At 45.2% G+C, this 19,692-nt stretch overlaps 1 protein-coding gene across 2 annotated transcripts in view; it reads right to left on the reverse strand.

Annotated features, from left to right (window-relative positions):
* LOC146835074 (vitamin D3 hydroxylase-associated protein-like) overlaps positions 1–19,692 on the reverse strand; it is a 305,684-nt gene that overhangs the window by 62,039 nt on the left and 223,953 nt on the right. For both annotated transcript variants that reach the window (XM_085602740.1, XM_085602739.1), the window contains exon 11: positions 3,828–3,871. In XM_085602740.1, coding sequence (XP_085458866.1) covers positions 3,828–3,871 — 44 coding nt within the window. The remainder of the gene's footprint in view (positions 1–3,827; positions 3,872–19,692) is intronic.

Below are 19,692 nucleotides of genomic sequence, written 5' to 3' on the forward strand. Positions count from 1 at the left end.
AATTGTAATTTAAAACACTATCTAATGGTAAATTTGGATTTTAAGTTACAGTTCTGATAATGCCATTTTTAGAAAGTTACAACAGTGGTCCAATCGGAGAGACCAACTGACAGGACAAGATCAAACTAATTAGCTTGTCCTAATTTCATTTGTCTACACCAACCTCCTCAGTCCTGAAGTAGGGGGCATACATTAATGTCAATCACACACACACAGAAGTAAATGCATGAGTTTTTTATATATGCATCTTGACAGTATAATTACATTATTTACATATGGTCGCTCCAGATAGAAAGATAAGAGCGAGAAAGTGCTCAAAAGGAGTGCCCATGTATGAAATTTTGGTTAGAGATTGAAAAGAGAATATGGACCTCATACATATAACATAACCATTGTATAGAAGACTGTCCGTTACATTTATTTGCGCATCATAAATGTGATCTCATTGTACAGGAGTAGTAGTTTCAATCATAATTGCTCATTGTTCTGGAAGAATAATCCAATTCAGGCTTTTCAAAATGTCGACGTTTCAACCCAACACACAGGAGAGGGGCCAGTTAGAGCCTCAACAGCGGGTCTTCGTCAGGACTTTGTGATAGAATAGAAGGGAGCAACCTATTGGGTAAAGGGGGGCCAATTTGCCCAACTTAATTAAAACTAGTTTAAAATATGTGTGTATATGTGCCATCTCTTTCCAAAAGAAAACTGCATTCTCACCTGAAAAATCCAGGTGAGATGCAAAATTATTCAGAGGACAAGGGCCTACCGGCCTCTTGCCTCAAAGGGGAACTTGAACAAGACCCTAGAAAATAAAAGGAAAAGGATTTTCTATTAATCATGGTGTCCAGATCCTGAGGGAAACAAAGAAACTATCAGATTGGTAAAAATATAGTTCACCTTATATAAAGTGGCCTTGGAGGGGGACTTAATTAAGTGGATATGCTGTGAAAAAAGCGGAAATGAGCCCTATTAGTGATTCGAGTCAAAAGTTTTTGAAAACGTAGGGTTGGTAATTACTTTTTAGTTAAAAAAATCACAGAAAGCTCAGTTTTTTAACTGTCTATTTGTGGCATAGAAACAGCGGCAGCCCGCACAGGTAATCGCGGTGAGCCGGGACGGGGTGAGAGTGGGGTGAGTTGACAGACAACAGAATAGGTATAATTAAATAAATAAATAATACCTATTCCGTTGTCTGTCGACTTCCCCCCTGCCACGCCTCACCGTGCTTACCTGTGCCTGCTGCCACTGCCCACATCTGGTTACAATGAATTCTCCGATTCATGGAAATGCGTCTCGCTGAGCAGCACATCCTCGGGCTGAGATAAAGCAAAAGGAACTTCAACGTGCACGTTGGCAGAAGCATGAAAAGTATACAGTGTGACATGCCTGCATCATAGCCGGCTTTTATTTATGTTTTAAAAACGGAAACAAAAGTAAGTGGCATTGTCATTTGCAATGTCAATAGCGCAAACTCACATAAATGTGAGACCTATTGCATTGCAAATGCTTGTTTAGATAAAAGTGCCTGCCTTTCACCACAAAAGAACCAAGCCTCGCGTGACGAGCCTGGCTCTAGCCCCGCCTGTGCCCCTCACGCAGAAGAAAACAGCGAATTAATTAAATAACCAAGCGCGGTTGATAAAGTGAGCAGACTGCGCTGCAAATTAATTAAATAAACAAGCTCGACTGCAAAAGTGAAAGCGGCCTGCACTACAAATTAATTAAATAAACAAGCACGGCTGCTAAAGTGAAAGCGGACCACGCTGCAAATAAAAAAATAAATAAACAAAATAGTGCTCTTAGCCACGATAAAGTAGACCGTGTAGCATGACCAGTAAAAGGTCCAGTCGTTATGGGCGGTAACAAATGGAGACAAGGCGGTACCAAGGATGGACTAAAAAGCGTATTTACCAATCTGAAGCCAGCATTTAAGAAGGACAATGACACAAAGCCAATGACAAATATGGGCGGAGAGTGGACGAGGCTTCCACAGCATACCCTACTACAGCGTGCCTCACAGAGTGAACAGCGAATGCGCGCTGTCGCTAGGCTCAACCTAAAAAGGGGACCCAGGGAGGGAGAAAGCTAATTCCCCCTTCACTCACGAATGGAAAGTATGCAGTACGATGTGTATGCATCCGTACGATGGGCTTCCAAGGGTACACTCCCACCAGGCATGTGCACTAATGTATTCCATCGGACTGTTTAAAAATTGTCACACAGTGAAAAAAGTACAAGCTAGTTAACAATCATTGCCGTGTGTGCCAGGGTAAGGCACTGACTGAATAGGGAGCTGAAATGTTCATGAAAAATGATTTAAGCATTGCATATCTGTGTGTGTAATCGCTCACATACATATTGGAAGAAACACAACAATGCTGCCAAGTAACATTGTGAGAAGAGTAAAAAGTGGAGGTTCCCATGGGTCGTACACAATTGCCTGGGAGTTCATTAATGCTAACTCTTCAAACATGTATGCAATTTTTACAAGAACTAGAAAGACAGCATGCATCCAAAGATGCAAAATAAAAACGAAATAACTTTCTAATACCAGAACGGCAAAACTCCTGTGGGAAGACTGTCAAAAGATAGTATAATGATGTTCTTAGTACATTGTTCTTGTTCTTGCAAGACCCTTGAACTGTTGCCCACATAGGTCAGGTCCAGTCATTAAATGCAATGCATGTATGAGTATGCAACAGAAAAGCCTTCGAACTGTAACTGTTTAGTTATTGTAACATTGGATAATTAACGAAACAAACATTCAGTGTGAATACATCCAAAAGAAAGTGTTCATATAGGTGGCACATTGGTTGTTGCTGTGTTCTGAGACTGCATTAGAGGTACACTCAGCCATCCAACAGGTAACTCATAAGACATACTGCCCGTGGAGCGGGAGTTAGTTAACTCGCTCCCTGTCTGGGTATTCCCTCATGTTCATTCAGGCCTCATGCTACTGGGTTCCAACAATGGATCTATTTGCACTCCCCTTTGTTAGGCATGTTGGTAAAGTTCCCACCTCGGGGTTTGCACAAACCCTCTCAATCACTCACCATCTCATACTGTCTACGGGATGGGTCAATGAGGTAAAGTGTTCTACCAAAGTCGCCCCCTGTACTTCACAGAATGGATCCGTCTTTTGACCTATATGAGCACTTTCTTATGGATGTATTAACACTGAATGTTTGTTTGCGTAATTATCCAATGGCAGGCCTTTTAATCCACTTGGCATCCCCCCAGTGGGCTGGGGATGGGAGGGGGGGGGGGGCTTGGATGCCTGTTTTGAAAGCCCAGGGCACGCCTGTTGTTGTTGGCTCTTTTCCCAGCTCCCAACGCTAACTGCAATAGAAACTGGGAGGTTTCAATAGAGAGAGAAAGAGAGGGGGTGATATGGAAGGTGGAGTTAATGTGGTCAGAGAGGAAGAAGAGTGAGAGAAGAGAGGAGAGAGAGAAAGAGAGAAAGCAAGAGGAGACGAAGGTAGCAGGGCTGGTTTGAGCATTTTTGCCAGGGCTGTTTTTGGTTCCCCAGTCCGGAACTGCTTCACAATGAATTCTCACAGCCTGTTTGCTGAGGCAGCAACACATGGAACCATTTGTGTGGAACTGTAACAGAAACAATACTTAAATGGACTGACTTAAAACAGGCATGGTGTCGAAAATCCATTCTATTAAATCCACTGAATCAGCAACAGGAAATGTATATTTGCATTCCCTTACATACTCGGGCAGGATTATTACTTTTAGAATAGCAATGTACTCTTTCTAACAGTGATGTTAATGAAGTCAAGTAGATTTAATACGGTTATAGTCAGTACTCAGAGCATTACCTCACTCCGCAGAGGGCGTTCAGCTCTTTAGCAATCCGTGGAAACTAAGACGAAATACAAATAAAAGCAAATAAATTAGTTCTGTCAAAAGATGAAGACTTTTTTGTTTACAATCTAATTTAAGAAGTAAAGATGGCCTCATAGAAGTGGATATAAAAGCTGAGGATGAAAGACATCAAATACAGCTACAGTACATGACTCAAACTGAAAAGTGAAAATTATGTGTCAAAATAAGGAAATTAGAGTGCAACGTAGAGTAATTCACATTTAAACAAATTATTACAATAGTTTGAAATTTGCACTGAACTATAGACTGACTCTCCAAGTTAGCACTGTAGCAAAGGGACATAAGTAAGGAAAACGGGGGAATGTGGGCACTGACTACTACAGTACTTGTCACAACACAGAAAGGGTGCATGTTGGAAAGTGGGCTATTAGTAGGGGCAAATTTATATCTGCTCCTGGCAATAAGGCCACTACCACAGTATAGGGCTCAGTACAGGTCTTAGAAAAGTATTCCCATGCTCAACCCTTGGTAGCTTGGCTGCGATCCGGCAGGCTTAACTTCAAAGACAGGTATGTAAAGCATTTAAAAACATCAATTCAGTAAATAATTAAGACATGACACACAATAAAAATCCAACCCCAATTTATAAAAATAGGAAATATTTGTATCTTTAAAATGACGCCAAAAAGAAAAAAAATCCATTGTAGAGAACCGAAGATATGATTTTTAAAAGATTTAGCAGTATATAGCACAATTGGCACATCTGGTCGCGCTATACCGGGCCAAAGTCAAAGATTCAGGCCATCTGCGATTGAGCCCTGCGTGGCTACCCCTCGCAGTAGGTCTTGGTCAAAGTTTTTACCTTCTGACTTAGAAACCTTTCTGGAGCTTTTCTTCCCGGAGTCCCTCAAACCTCTCAGCCAGTCCGGATTTGGTGAGGGTTCGACAGCTTGCCTTGCTCTCAATCAAACTTATGAAAGTCAAACCTCTGGAGCTGTCCAGTGGGATAACCAGGGATCCAGGCTCGCTTGCGGTTGAAGGTGGGCGGCTTGGCTCTCGTGGTTGGTCCTGGTCACCTTTTCTCCGTTCGGACTTAGAAACTTTTAAGGAGCTTTTTCTTCAGGGGTCCCTCGCTGCTCTTCACCAGGCCGACTTCAGTGAGGGTTCGCCACCTTTGGTTTCTCCCTACCCCCAGTCAAACTCTTGAAGTCGGACTCTGGAGCTTTTCAGCGGGACGAACCTGGATGGCAGGCCGGCTTGTGGTTGAGGGTCACTGGCTTGGCTGGCCAGGTCGAGTCGGGTCCAATTATGGAGCTTTTTTCCAAAGTTGCTCCAAACTACTCCACACTTCTGAAACTTCTTCCTGAAGTTTCCCAAAGGGTCCCAAAGTGTCCAAAACGTACTCCAAGGGTCTGGCATCTCCAAGATGGTCCTTGAAAGTTTTGGACTTCAGTTCCCACTATCCACTTGGACAAAACCCTTACAAATCCACTGGTAGTTCTACAGACTGGGGATTCTTGATAGTTATGGTCCAGGTGAGCTCTTTTAACCTTTAGCTTGCAGGGAGTCCACTGCCAAGTGCAGGGCCTGGTTGGTGCAAATCAAAGTCCTCAGCAGGGACCCTTCTTCTCTCAAGTTTCAAGCAGCAGATCTGAGAGGCTGTCCCTCTCAGATACTTATTTCAAGTTTTCTGGGTCAAGCAGGAGGTCACTCCTGTCCAAAGAGTTTCAGGGCAAAACCCCAGGGTATGACCACATTCTCCAATCTGTGGCATTATTTTCTCCCAGAGAGCACAATTTCTCCAAAATTCATCATGGCTCAGTTTCAAGCAGAGGGAGCAGAACTAACTAAACCTGCCCACAGGATGGCTTCATCTGCATAATTCCACTTTCTTACATCTGGGAATTCCTCCTAAATCCCCCCATTTGGCTGTGGGGCAGAGGGGAGATGTGTAAATGAAACTGGTTTCTCCAGCTTGTCTCCTCCTTTCTTTGAAGAGCATTATTTACTAACCCCCCCTGCCTACTGCATTCCCATGACCATCAAACTCTCCTCCCAGATAGGCCTCCTAACCCCAGGGGTCATTTTTCACCTCTTTAAAGCAGCTAGGCTAGTCAATTCGTCTTTAACCAATGAAGGCAGTGCACCAGAGGGCTGAAGTTTGGCTTATAGACAAGAAAGTTGTTGTACTCTTACATGAAGTAGACGCTGATAGCCATGTAAGTTCTTTAGTACCTTTATTCCAGTAGTACAGCAAGTTGGTTTACTGGTACATCCAACAGGTAGTACAGGTAACAGGATAAGGTAAAGTAGGTTAGCCCAGTAGTCAGTCCTTGGTAACATGCCACAGCAAACACCTTTGTAGTACCAAAACCCCTTGGTAGTATCTAACCCCACCAGGAGCAGCCTGCCTGCTGCTCAGCCCATCTGTAACTGTCATATCTCTCCCAGTCAGACTCCCAACGTTCTATGCATCACAACATTCTCAACATTCTACTCCAAACACGCACTGTGGCTGATCAGCAGGTGAACTGGTAAACTGCAAGATATGAAAATACTATGCAGGGCATAACAAAAGTCTTATAAGTTCTTGTCTGTACTTTTTAGAATACATTCAACAATATCGTATTGTTGGATTTATTATTACCATTCTACTGAGTCCTTTAATCCTAGTTTCATGGATTTCCTTTCTCCAGTTATTAATTAATAAGCTCTTGCAATGTTAACCTATGGGCTGGGGATCTGCAAAGAAAAAATGAACTGGCCAATTTCTCCAATACTAGGATCTATAAAACATGTTTTATAAGGACCCTGCTTATACCTACAGGATCCCCACCCCTGGAACACATAGGAAAGACTTTAGGGGTTGTGTATATATTACAGATCCTCACTCCAGTTGATTTTGGGAAGCAGTTTACTACAATGTGGGGAGTGAAATGTGCAATTTCACTAACCCCAGGGCATATAAAAAAACATTTTATAAGAACTCTCCTTATAAGTACCTGACCCCCCACCCCTGGGATACCTTGGGGGGAACCCGGGGGGACCTAATATGGCCAAACATTGTAGTTTATCAATTGTTAAGTGCCCCAAACACCAACGTCAAGTTTGGGCACAATTCGCATGTTTAAAAGCAATCCTGCAACATTGGACTGCATTTAAACTGACCTCAGGCTTCAGCAGAGTACACATGCAAGTGCAGAAAGGCTGCTGGCCTTTAATCCACCATCCCCTATTATATACTACGGACTTAAAGGTAGTTCCAGCCCCCTTGCCCCATTATGTATGAGGGCCTTATACGGGAGGTCATGCCAATCAAAGGGGTACCCTAACCCAGAGTGTTCCCTAGTGCATTTAGGTGTTTTTACAGTATTCTTAGTGTGTCTTCAGCATTGCACTGGCCTTGGGCCTGGTTAGGCAGAGCCCAAGGTCAGTCAGAGTCAGTTACCACCAGTACCAGTCAGCAAAAACAGTTGGGGGTGCCCAGGTCACCGGATTACTTTGCAACAGTGCATCAAACTGCTTTACTTGTGGGTGCAGACATGGCACACTGATCTTCATGAATGGAGATTGATTTTGCCTCTACGAGTATGCTAATTAGTCATTACATAAATATGCAGTCAGAGAAAATTGGGAAAATCAGGCTTATTCTAGGTTTTACTACAATAGCATGATTATTAGTTGAAAACTGCCAGGCTTCCCCCATCAGCACCCACTGCTGTCCCATGGACGGGTGCTGCCTGCATCCGCGATTTACTGATGACTGATGTCCCGGCTAGGGATGGGGAAGTGATACCTGTTCGTCCCACCTCCCAATTCAGGATATCCAGCCTCAGTATCTACATGGGCGCAACATCTATCATCAGGAAATTGCATACACAGTGTTTACCCTCCCAAGGAACAGTGGTAGGTGCCAGTGTAGGTACCAAGGACAGGCCAGTAGGTTGGTGCCTTTGATGGCTGTAGGTTGTGAGACAGGATACTAGGGTGTGGGTAGGACAGAAAAAACTGCTGGAAGATTGGTTGGCTGGGCCACACCACACTTTGGAAGGCTTGGCAAACCCACAAGATCTTGGACGCCACACAAATGGGTTTTAGAAAGGGGAGAAGTACAGAGACAGCTGTATTCACAGCCACTGACGAGTTAAGGAGGATTCTAGACAGGGGGGCACTGCCGCCCTCATCATGTTAGATCTAAGTGCTGCATTTGATACCGTTTCTCATACCGCCCTTATCTAGAGGTTTAAAGAAGTGGGGATTGGGGACTTTAAATTGGCTTACAGCCTTCTTGACAGATAGAAGTTTTATGGTATGTGAGGAAGTCTTTTCTTCCGATGATTTTTTCACTTATGTGCGGGTTGCCTCAGGGTTCTTCATTTAGCCCCATGCTTTTCAATATCCATGTCCGCTCTCTGGCAGAGATCATTCGGTCATTTGGCCTGGATTTGATATCATATGTGGACGACATGCAAAGTGTTATGCCATTCAGTCCCATCCCTAATCATACTCAGCCCCAGGCCCTAAAGAATCTGGGATTCTGGATTGATGACAGGCTTAATATATAAACCCACAGACTTTCAGAAATCTGCTTTGGCATACTTAGATCTTTGAAAAAAATTCTTAAATGGCTTTGTTCATCCACAAATAGAGTAGTGGTGCAGAGTTTGGTCTGCTCTAGGCTTCAGTATGGTAACACCTTGTATATTTCAATTCCTAAGTATGTTATTAAAAGACTACACATAGTTCAGAATGCCACCACTAGATTTTTATGCAAAATACCAAAATACCAGTCAGCGAGCCCGGCATTGGCAACCTTACATTGGCTGCCAGTACAAAAGAGGATTCAATTCAAAGCTCTTTACTTAATCCATAAGATAATTTATGGTAAAAGTTCCCCAATCATTGCAAATCTGGTTTCCCATTATGTTCACACAAGCTCTTTGGTCACTCTCTGACGGACTTTTGAAAGTCCCTGCGATCAAAAGAGCAAGATACGGTGGTGGTTCTTTTTCTCATCGTGTACCAAAACTGTGGAATGGCTACCCATATTCCTGAAACTACAACAGTCCGAAGTAAAGTTCAGGAAACAATTGAAAAAATATTTGTTTTTGATAGGTTGTTTGTGCTGTCTTGGTCTAAGTCAGTGAGTTAGCGCTGGGTACCCTAGATAAGGCAGCCATGTAGAATAGAATAGAAGGAAGAAATATGCGTGCGGGTGATTGGAAATGGGCAGAGCAGGGGACAAGAAGGGCATGTGATGCACTGCTCCCATTTTAAACTATGGATTGCTACACTTTTTCTCACAGTTTTAAAAATAACTATGCAAAGTTAGGAACTTTAGGATGCCAGATCCCGCACGCTGCCATAATTCTCGGATTATTGCTTAAAGAGTGCATTAGAATGCTTCGTATGACACTTTCAATCAATCCTGGCTCCTTAGTCAACAGGACTCGGCATTCTGGGACTCGTTGCTACTCACATTAAAGCATGTAAGCCCTGCTGGATAAAAAGCCAGGACATGCTCGAGTTCCACCCATGACACGGGTCCCCTTTGGCACGTGTACACCTAGATGAACCAAAGAAGTATTCGTGGGTTGAGTTCAAAACATATAGAACATCTAATCTAGAGGCAAAGCGCCTTTTATGTTCCAGTGCAGTATCACATGAGTACCAGTCTCAAGTGTGGATCAACCCTAGTGCTTTGAGTCACTGAAGACTTTCATTGACAGTATGTTTTTAAGACACCTTTTCACTGCAATTATGGAACTTTAAAACACATATTCATTAAGTCTCTGATGGCAATTTCCTATTGTATATTGTCTCAATGTTCCCCATGTTAGAGTAATATTGCCTTAATTTGACCTTATTTGCCATGGTATCTAGTCATACCTTGCTGTTATTATACACATTTTCTTTGCCTGGTCAATACATATGTCACGTCCTCAGCTGAAGAAACATAAGCAATGCTCTTTCCTATTTGCAGGTTTGAGTCTGGCCAAGCTTCCGTGCTACAAGTTCATTGTATATTAGGGAGTGTGAGACAAGTGGGTGGGGGAAGGGAGTTAGAGCTAAACAATTACCCATTTATTCTCTATCCCACCTCTTCCGTAGCCTCCTGCAGAAGTGAAATTAGTGCTTGATTATGTGAGATTTTCTTTAAATAGACTTTTTGAGGAGGTTTTGCAGATATTTATAAAGATATGTAATCTTTACTCCATGGACTTACTCTGTATGACACCCTGTAATCTTCACAACGCAGGTAAGTACCATGCACAAAAGTTATTCCCTATGATTTTTTACCCTTACCATGCATCCTTTACCATGCTGTACTTTACGCCACAAGTGAAGGTTCAGGTAGAGGTAAAGGGCTTCATTAGGATAATTTAAGTGAACGTGACATTAGTCTGCTTCAAGCATTTGTGCAGCAGCTTGAAGCTTGAAAAATAACACACTACAAGAACAGTGTCGGCTCCTCCACTAAGGCAGAGGAGTGTCGCCCCACTGCTTTAAAGAAGTGCAATGGAAAAAATAAAATTATAATGACAGACATTATTATCATTTAATTTTTTGTATTCCGGATGCCGCCAGGTTAGGGTGGGGCAGGGCTGGGCTCCCGTGACATCAGGGAGGAGACCGGGTGGAAAACATGCCCAGGCTCCCTTTCCCTCTCTGAGCGCCGAATCACAGCACTCAAACCAATCACATTGCTGTACATCCTTGAACATGCCTGCACATGGCCCTCCCCCATACCTCAGCCCTTCAGGAGCTCCCAAACCTTCAGAGGGGCCCTATTCCACTCAAGTCCAATTAATATTTGTGAGACATAAAAGACTTAGGAGCCCATCTTCACATTCTGCAGGGGACCCTATCATGCCACTAAAATGGGATTGGTAGTGGTAAAGGGGGGCGAGGTGGTTTGTATGGTTAAGGGACCGGTAGTGGTAAAGGGATATAAGGGTGATTTTAGGGTTTTAAGTGCGGGTAGAGGTAAAAGTTGGCAATTGGTGTTTTTAGTTTTGGGTAGAGGTAAAGGAATTCATAAGGGTTGAGGGGTGGGTAGAGGTAAAGGGAGAAAATGGTTTATTTGACAGTTTAGGGGTGGGTAGAGGTAAAGGACGTAAGGTTGAATTTAGGGTAAAAGAGTGGGTCTAGGTGAGGAAGATAAAAGGCTTGCTAAAAATATGGGGGATACCACCCAAAACACACTGCCTCCAAAAAATATAGGGGGACTATATATATACATATTCACTGAAAAAAACACAGGTCTCAGGGACGTTATAGTTAGGGATAAGCATTTAAAACAAACTTAGAAATGTATGAAAAAATATGAAAAAAACACAGGTTTCAGGGACGTTATAGTTAGGGATTAGCATTTAAAAAATGTGAGGGGTTGTGTGATTCCCTGCATGGATGTATGAGTGGATGAATCACTGGGTATATGGGTTCATGAGTGCATCTATGAGGGAGGGTATGGTAGACTGAGTGTGCGTATGGCTGTGTCAGTGAATATATGGATGTCTCAGTGGTATATGGGTGAGTAGCTGCATATAGGAAATGCAGTATATGTGAGTGTTGGAGTATATAAGTGACTGTATGTGTGAGTGAGTGTGAGAGTGGCTATATGGGTGAGTGTGTGCTTGTGTCAGTGATAGTAGAAGAGAGTAAGTATGTGTTAGTATCTCTGTGAATAAGTGAGGTGGTGTGTGTATAACTGTATAGGTGAGTAAATGGTAGTGTGATTGATTCTTTGGGTGACTGACTAGGTGTGTGAGTAACTGTATGGGTGAGTGGTGGTATGTGAGTGTCTGTATGGGTGTATGAGTGCAATTATCAGTGGCTGTATTGATGAGTGACTGCACATATGAGTGAATGTATGGGTGAGTGGATGTATGTGTAGACCTATGAATCAGTGAGTGGGTATGAACTAACTGGTATTGGTCTGTCTATGGTTTCGAGAATGGTAGTGTATATTTTCAGGTGGGTATATAAAAGTTTATATTAAGGTGTGAGAAGGTGCATCAGATATTAAGTGCATGATGTCATCAGTGATGTCACCAGTGATGTCATTTGAGATTTCATGAGTGATTTCATCAGTGATGTCACTGACCATGTCATGAGTGATGTAATATGTGACGTCATCAGCAGTGCATTGCGGGGGCGGAAGTTACAGTTAGCTCAGCTAACTATAACGGCCAAATTTCTCTGGTTTTGTACGATTGAAATGTCAGCCTAACTAAAATGTCCCTGAAACCTGTGGTTTTTTCAGTGAATTTCTAAAGTTTTTTAAATGCTAATCCCTAACAATAATGTCCCTGAAACCTGTGTTTTGTTTCAGTGAATTTCTAAGGGTTTTTAAATGCTAATCCCTAAGTATAATGTCCCTGAAACCTGTGTTTTTTTCAGTGAGTTTCTAAGGTTTTTTCAAAGCTAATTTCTAACTATGCCTACCTAGGTAGGGCATGTACAGAAAGAGGAAGAAAGGCACAGAAAGAAGCAAGAGAAGTGCAGAAAGAGGGTAGAGAGGTGTAGAAAGGAAAGCGGAATAAAGGTGCAGAAAGAAGCAAGAAAAATACAGAAAGAGGCAACAGAAGTCCTGAAAGAGGAAGAAAGGTTGAGAAAAAAACAAGAGAAGTGCAGAAAGAAGCAACAGAGGTTCAGAAAGCGGCAAGAAGGATGCAGAAAGAGGCAAGAGAAATGCAGGAAGAAGCAATAGAGGTGCATGAAGAGGCAAGAGGGGTGCTGAAAGAATCAAGAGAGTTGCAGATATAGCCAAAAGGAGTGCAGAAAGAGGCAAGAGGGATGCAGAAAGAGGCAACAGAGGTGCAGAAAGAGGCAAGAGAGGTGCACAAAGAGGGAAGAGGGGTGCAGAAAGAAGCAACAGGGGTGCAAAAAGAGGCAAGAGAAGTGCAGAAAGAGGCAAGAGAAGTACAGAAAAAGGCAAGAGAGGTGCAGAAACAGGCATCAGAGATGCAGAAAGAGGGATGAGGGGTGGAGAAAGAGGCGAGAGATGTGAAGTAAGAAGCAAAAGAGGTGCAGAAAGAGGCAAGATAGTGCAGAAACAGGCAAAAGAGGTGCAGAAAGGGGGGCTGGGGTGCAAACAGACGCAGGAGAGGTGCTGAAAGAGGGTGCAGAAAGAGGCAAGAGAGGTACAGAAAGTTGCATGAGAGGTAGAGAAAGAAGGAAGAGCAGTATAGAAAGAACCAACAGAGGTACAGAAGAAGGGAAGAGGGGTGCAGAGAAAGTCAGGAGTGGTACATACATTTGCAAGAGAGGTGTAGAAAGAAGCAAGAGCAGTGAAGAAAGAACCAACAGAGGTACATAAACAGACAAGAGGGGTGCAGAAAGAGGCAAGAGAAGTTCAGAAAGAAGCAGCAGAGGTGCAGAAGGAGGCATCAAAACTGCAGAAAGAGGCAAGAGAGTTGCAGAAACAGGCAAGAGAGGTGCAGAAAAGGAGAACAGGGTGCAGAAAGAGGGAAGAGAGGTGCAGAAAGAGGCAAGAGAGTTGCAGAAACAAGCAAAAAAGGTGCAGAAAGAAGCAGGAGCAGTGCAGAAAGAACCAACAGAGGTGCAGAAGGAGGAAAGAGTGGTGCAGAAAGAGGCAAGAGGGGTGCAGAAATTTACAAGAGAGGTGCAAAAAGAAACAAGTGCAGAAAGAAACAACAGAGGTGCAGAAGGAGGCAAGGGGGTGCAGAAAGAGGCAAGAGGGGTGCAAACATTTACAAGAGAGGTGCAGAAAGAAGCAAAGAAGAAAAAGAGGTGCAGAAAGAGGCAAGAGGGGTGCAGAAAGAGGCAAGAGTACAGAGAGAAGAAGAGGTGCACAAAGAGGAAAGAAGGGTGCAGAAAGAGGCAAGAGGGGTGCAGAAAGAACCAAGAGAGGTGCAGAAAGAGGCAGGAAAAGTGCAGAAAGAGGCAAGAGAGTTGCAGAAACAGGCAAAAGAGGTGCAGAAAGAGGGAAAAGGGGTGCAGACAGAGGCAAGAGAGGTGCAGACAAAGGGAAGAGGGGTGCAGAAAGAGGCAAGAGGGGTGCAGTAATTTGCAAGAGAGGTGCAGACAGAAGCAAGAGCAGTGCAGCAAGAAGCAACAGAGGTGCAGAAAGAGGCAAGAGGGGTGCCGAAAGAGGCAAGAGAATTGCAGAAAGAAGCAACAGAGATGCAGAAAGAGGCAATAGAAGTACAGAAAGAAGCTAGAGGGGTGCAGAAAGAGGCAAGCGAAGTACAGAAAGAACAAACGATGTGCAGAAAGAGACAACAGGGGGCAGACAGAGGCAAGAGAGGTGCAAAAAGAGGCAAGAAGGGGTGCAAAGGTTTACAAGACGGGTACAGAAAGAAACAAGAGCAGTACAGAAAGAACCAACAGAGGTGCACAAAGAGGCAAGAGGGGTGCAGAAAGAAGCCAGAGTAGTGCAGAAAGAAGCAACAGAGGTACAGAAGGAGGCAAGAGAACTTCAGAAAGAGGCAAGAGAGTTGCAGAAAGAGGCAAGAGAGGTGCAGAACAATGTAACAGGGGTGCAGAAAGAGGCAAGAGAGGTACAGAAAGAGGGAAGAGGGGTGTAGAAAGAGGCAAGAGTGGTGCAGAAAAAGGCAAGAGGGGTGCAGAAAGAGTCAGGAGAAGTACAGAAAGAAGCAACAGAGGGTCAGAAAGAGCCAACAGAACTGTAGAAAGAGGCAACAGAGGTGCAGAAAGAAGCAAAAGAGGTGCAGAAACAGGCAGGAGAACTGTAGAAAGATGCAACAGAGGTGCAGAATGAGGCAAAACAGGTGCAGGGAAAGGGAAGAAGGGTGTAGGAAGAAGCAAGAGAGATGCACAAAGAGGGACGAGGGGTGCAGAAAGAGGCAGGAGGGTGCAGGAAGAAGCAAGAGAGGTGCAGAAAGAAGCAAGAGAAGTACAGAATGAAGCAACAGGGGTACAGAAAGAGGCATGAGAGTTCCAGAAAGAGGCATGAGAGTTCCAGAAAGAGGCAAGAGGGGTGAAGAAAGAAGCAACAGAGGAGCAGAAGGAGGCAAGAGAACTGCAGAAAGAGGCAGAGAGATGCAGAAACAGGCAAAAGAGGTGCAGAAAGAGGGGACGGGGTACTGACAGACGCAAGGGAACTGCAGAAAGAGGCAAGAAAGGTGCAGGAAAATGGAAGAAGGGTACAGAAAGAAGCAATAGAGGTGCAGAAAGAGGCAAGAGAGGTACAGAAAGAGCCAAGAGAGGTGCACAAAGAGGGAACAAGGGTGAGCAACGAGGCAAGAGGGGTGCAGAAAGAAGCAAGACAGGTGCAGAAAGAAGCAAGAAAAGTGCAGAATGTTGCAACAGGTGTGCAGAAGGTGGCAAGAGGGATGCAGAAAGAGGTAACAAAGGTGCTGCAGGAGACAAGAGAACTGCAGAAAGAGGCAAGAGAGGTGCAGAAACAGGCAAAAGAGGTGCAGAAAGAGGGAACAGGGCCACAGACAGATGCAAAAGAAGTGTAGAAAGAGGGAAGAGGAGTACAGAAAGAGGCAAGAGGGGTGAAGAAATCTGCAACAGAGGTGCAGAAAGAAACATGAGCTGTGCAGAAAGAACCAATAGAGGTGCAGAAAGAGGCAAGAGGGGTGCAGAAAGAGGCAAGAGAAGTGCAGAAAGAGGGAAGAGATGTGCAGAAACAGGCAAGGAAGGTGCAGAAAGAGGCAAGAGAGTGCAGAAAGAGGCAAGAGAAGTACAGAAAGAGGCAAGAGAGGCAACAGAGGTGCAAAAAGAGAGAACAGGGGTACAGAAGGAGAAAAGAGGGGTGCAAAAAGAACCAAGAGTGGTACAGAAAGAACCTAGAGAAGTGCAGAAAGAAGCAAGCGAGGTGCAGAAAGAGGCAAGAGGTGCAGACAGAAGGAAGAGAGTGCAGAAAGAGGCAAGAGAAGTGTAGAAACAAGCAAGAGAGGTACAGAAAGGGGCAAGAGAGGTGCAGAAGAAAAAAGCAAGCGAGGTCCAGAAAGAAGCGAGAGAGGTGCAGAAAGAAAGGAGGTACAGAAAGCGGAATAGATGTGCAGAAAGAGGCAAAAGAAGTGCAGAAAAAGGAAGAAAGGTAGAGAAAGAAGCATGAGGAATACAAAAAGAGGCAAGAGAGGTGCAGAAAGAAGCAAGAGTGGTCTGCACACCATTAGTACCAATTTGACACCCATATTTAACAATAAGTAACAGGTGACTATTCTATGTTTGCAATGGGCCTTCCACCACGTTGTAACACTTGTTGCTGCATTTTTGGTAATGTTTCAGCCGTTTGATCTAGAAACAAGGTTTTTTGGGTTCAAATCTGCAGAATATGCAGCAGATGATAGATTATTTGGCAAATGCGGAGAATGTATAATTGTGCAAAAGTCGGTGCAGCCAAACAGTCGCATAATTCCAGTGGCCCTGCTCATACCTCTGACTAGGTCCAGAAGTGCTCCTCAGTGGTTCCTTCTTTTTCTGTCTCATTGAGTTTATACTTTAGCTTCTATAGAAACGAGGAAGACTAAACTTGAGGTTACCACTCCACAACACAGACTACCATACCACATAATTAATCTCCATAATACATAATCCCTCTCTACATAATTCCTATAAACTAAATTCCACATACTTTCTATCCACATAATTTCACTGCACAACATACCACATAATTTCACTACACACAACATACATCCACACCACTCCCAAAAAGATTAGTAAAAAACTATTACATTTATAACGCCAATAGCTCTAACTCTCGGAAATCCGAGACCTGTTACAACTAGTAGTCACAATTGCAGAGAGGTGGAGAAAGGGGGCTGGGCCTCCGACCAGCGCTCAGGAATTCCACTGCGTAGGGCTTACAGGAGATACAAAGAGGGCTACTTGGCCGCCAAAGTCCCTCAGGAGTAAAGTGGACTTCATCCCTTAACCAGTACTGTGCCACGAGGCGCGTTTGCAGAGTGGTGGAGAAAGGTGAGCGTGGCCTCCGCAAACCTCTTAGCAATCCCACTGTGTGGGACTCACTGGAGGTAACAGAAGGGGTAGATGGCCCCCAGGTGGAACCTTGAAGGCCAGCTACCACTCCTATTACCTCCAGTAAGTCCCACACAGCAGGATTGCTAAGTTATCATAGCAGGCCACGCCCCCTGTGCCCACCACTCTGCAAACGTGCCTCCTGGTGCGCTCTTGGATGGGGATTGAAGTCCACTTCTCTTGTGGGGGTTCTTAGGGGCCAACTAGCTTACCTGATACCTCCAGTAAGCCCCAGATAGTGGGATTGCTGAGAGGTGGACACAGGCCATGCCCCCTTTTTCAACCACTCTGCAAACGTGACTCCTGGCGTGCTCTTGGTTGGGGGATGAAGTTGCCTTGCCTCCTGAGGGTCCCTGGGGGCCAACTAGCCCTCCTGTTATCTCTAATAAGCCCCACACAGCTGGATTGTGGAGAGTGGTCCAAGGCCATGCCCCCCTTTTACACCACTCTGCAAATACGCCTCCTGGCACACTGCCGTGTGGGGGATACAAGAGGACTTCTTCGCCCCACCAGCAATGCGCCAAGAAGCAGGTTTGCAGAGTGGTGTAAAAAGGGGCATGCATGGCCTCGGGTCACCTCTCAGCAATCCCGCTGTGTGGGGCTTACTGGCGGTACCTGGTGGGCTAGTTGGCCCACAGAGACCCTCAGGAATCAAGGGAACTGAATCCCCCAACTTAGAACGCACCAGGAGGCGCGTTTGCAGAGTGGTGCAGGGAGGGTGCGGGGCTTCCAGCGAGAACCCTGCTTTTTTTTGTTAGAAGGGGGCTGTGTGGCCCCCCTTCTCTAAATATTTTGTGGGCCCTGGAGACCCCATCCCCTAGGACATGAGAGTTATTATGGTTTTTTAAGAAGTAAAACGGGAAGGGGGCCACGTGGCCCCCCTTCTGAGGCTGGTTTCGGCCCAGGGACTCCATCTCCCAGGGCCATATACTTACATTTTTTTATTTTAATATTTTTAATGGAGGGGGGCCACATGGCCCCCCTCCTGAGACCTTTATCGGCCCTGGGGACCCCATCCCCTGGGGCATTGCCTAATTCTTTTATTTTGTATTAAATATTCGGGCCCCCCTTACCAGGGCCACTATTGGCCCCAGGGACCCCATATATAATGTCAAAGTGGGGGGAGCACGGATCCCCCCGGGCACCACACCTCCCCTGGTTACAAATAAAATGAATAGAGGGGCTGCGCAGGCTCCCGGGGACCACCATCTCCCCGGGGATTTTGGTAAATGTAATGCGGGGGGCTGCGTGGACCACCTCAGGGCCCCATGGGGACCACCACCCCAGGGTAAATAATAAAATGAATAGGGGTGGCTGCCCGGACCCCCGAGCCCCGCGGACATCCAGCTCCCCAGGGCTTTTATTAAATTTTATACGGGAGGTCTGTGCAGACCCATCTAGCCCTAGAGACCACCACCTCTCCTGGGCCAAATAAAAGGAAGGAGGGGAGCTACACGCCCCCACTCCTGGAGCTAATTATAGCGCTGGGGACTGCCACCCCTCCCAGGGCCGACTACTGCTATAGCCAATGGTGCACACCCCGGGACATTACTCTTTGCTTTTTCTTGATGGGAGCAGACAGCTGCCACCAAGCAAAAGAAAACACTCTGATTCCAGCGGGTGGGAGCAGTCAAAGTGCTCCCACCTGTTGGAAGAGGATGTTTCATCTCTTTCCCTGCCCGCAGACATGCACGGAGGGAGATGCATTTCCAGCAGATCCCTGCGTGCAGCAGCAATGCTGGCTCCTGCAGGAGGTGGGGAGCTGGCTAGGCCAAGGCCCTCGTGATAACCATGCTACACAGTGGAGGCCCTGGGTGAGCTCCAGGGCACCCAGGAGCCCTGGCCAGGCCCCAGAGGGGTCGGGTCCATGGGGCCAAAATCATCCCGGAATGGGGTGCCGCATGGCCCCCTCCCCCAATACGTTTTGTCCTGGTCCTGGAGATGGGGTCACTGGGCTGTCGGCCCAGGGAGGGGGGCAATGCGCCCCCTTCCAATTATAGAAGAGGGTAAGACAAAGGGCAGAAAAACAAGCAGAAAAATCGGAGGGACGAAAAAGGAGCAGAAAAGGAAAAACAGAGCGCAGAATAATGAGCAGGAAAGGCAAAACAAAGGGCAGAAATAGGCAAAACAGGGCAGAAAAATTAGCAGAAATGGCAAAATGGCAGAACATTTTTCAGAAAAGGCAAAACAGAGCAGAAGAGGGCAAAACCGAGGGTAGAAAAACAAGCAGGATAGTCAGAACCGAGGGTAGAAAAACAAGCAAAAAAGGCAAAGTAGAGGGCAAAACAGAGAGCACTCAGACACTCACACACCCACCCAGAGACTCACGCACCCGCTCACAGATCCAATGAGACACTCAGACACCCACTCACAGACCAAATCTGGCTCACACACAGTCTCACAGACCCACTCAGAGACTTATGCACTCTCACATACCCACTCAAAAACTCATGCACTTACTCAAAGACCCACTCAGAGACTCACACACCCACTCACAGACCTACTTAGACACTCACGCACCCACTCAGACACTCTTAACACCCACTTACAGACCTACTGAGAGACTCATTCACTCACTCACAAACTCACTGTCAAAGGTTAGTGGTTACAGTTAAGAAATAAAATGAAAAAAACCTTACAAATACACTTAAAAAAACAAAGGTTACAGGGACATTATAGTTAGGAAACCAAAATTAATAAAACTAAGAAATTCCCTATAAAATAGCAAAGGTTACAAGAACGTTATAGTTAGCCTTACATTTCACTCATACAAAACCAGTGAAATTCAGCAGTTATAGTTAGCTGAGCTAATTATAACTTACGCCCCAATGTACTGCTTATGACCTCACATATCACACCACTCATGACATGGTCAGTGAC

Source organism: Triturus cristatus, chromosome 4_2, assembly GCF_964204655.1.
Source record: "Triturus cristatus chromosome 4_2, aTriCri1.1, whole genome shotgun sequence".
NCBI classification, from domain to species: Eukaryota; Metazoa; Chordata; class Amphibia; order Caudata; family Salamandridae; genus Triturus; species Triturus cristatus.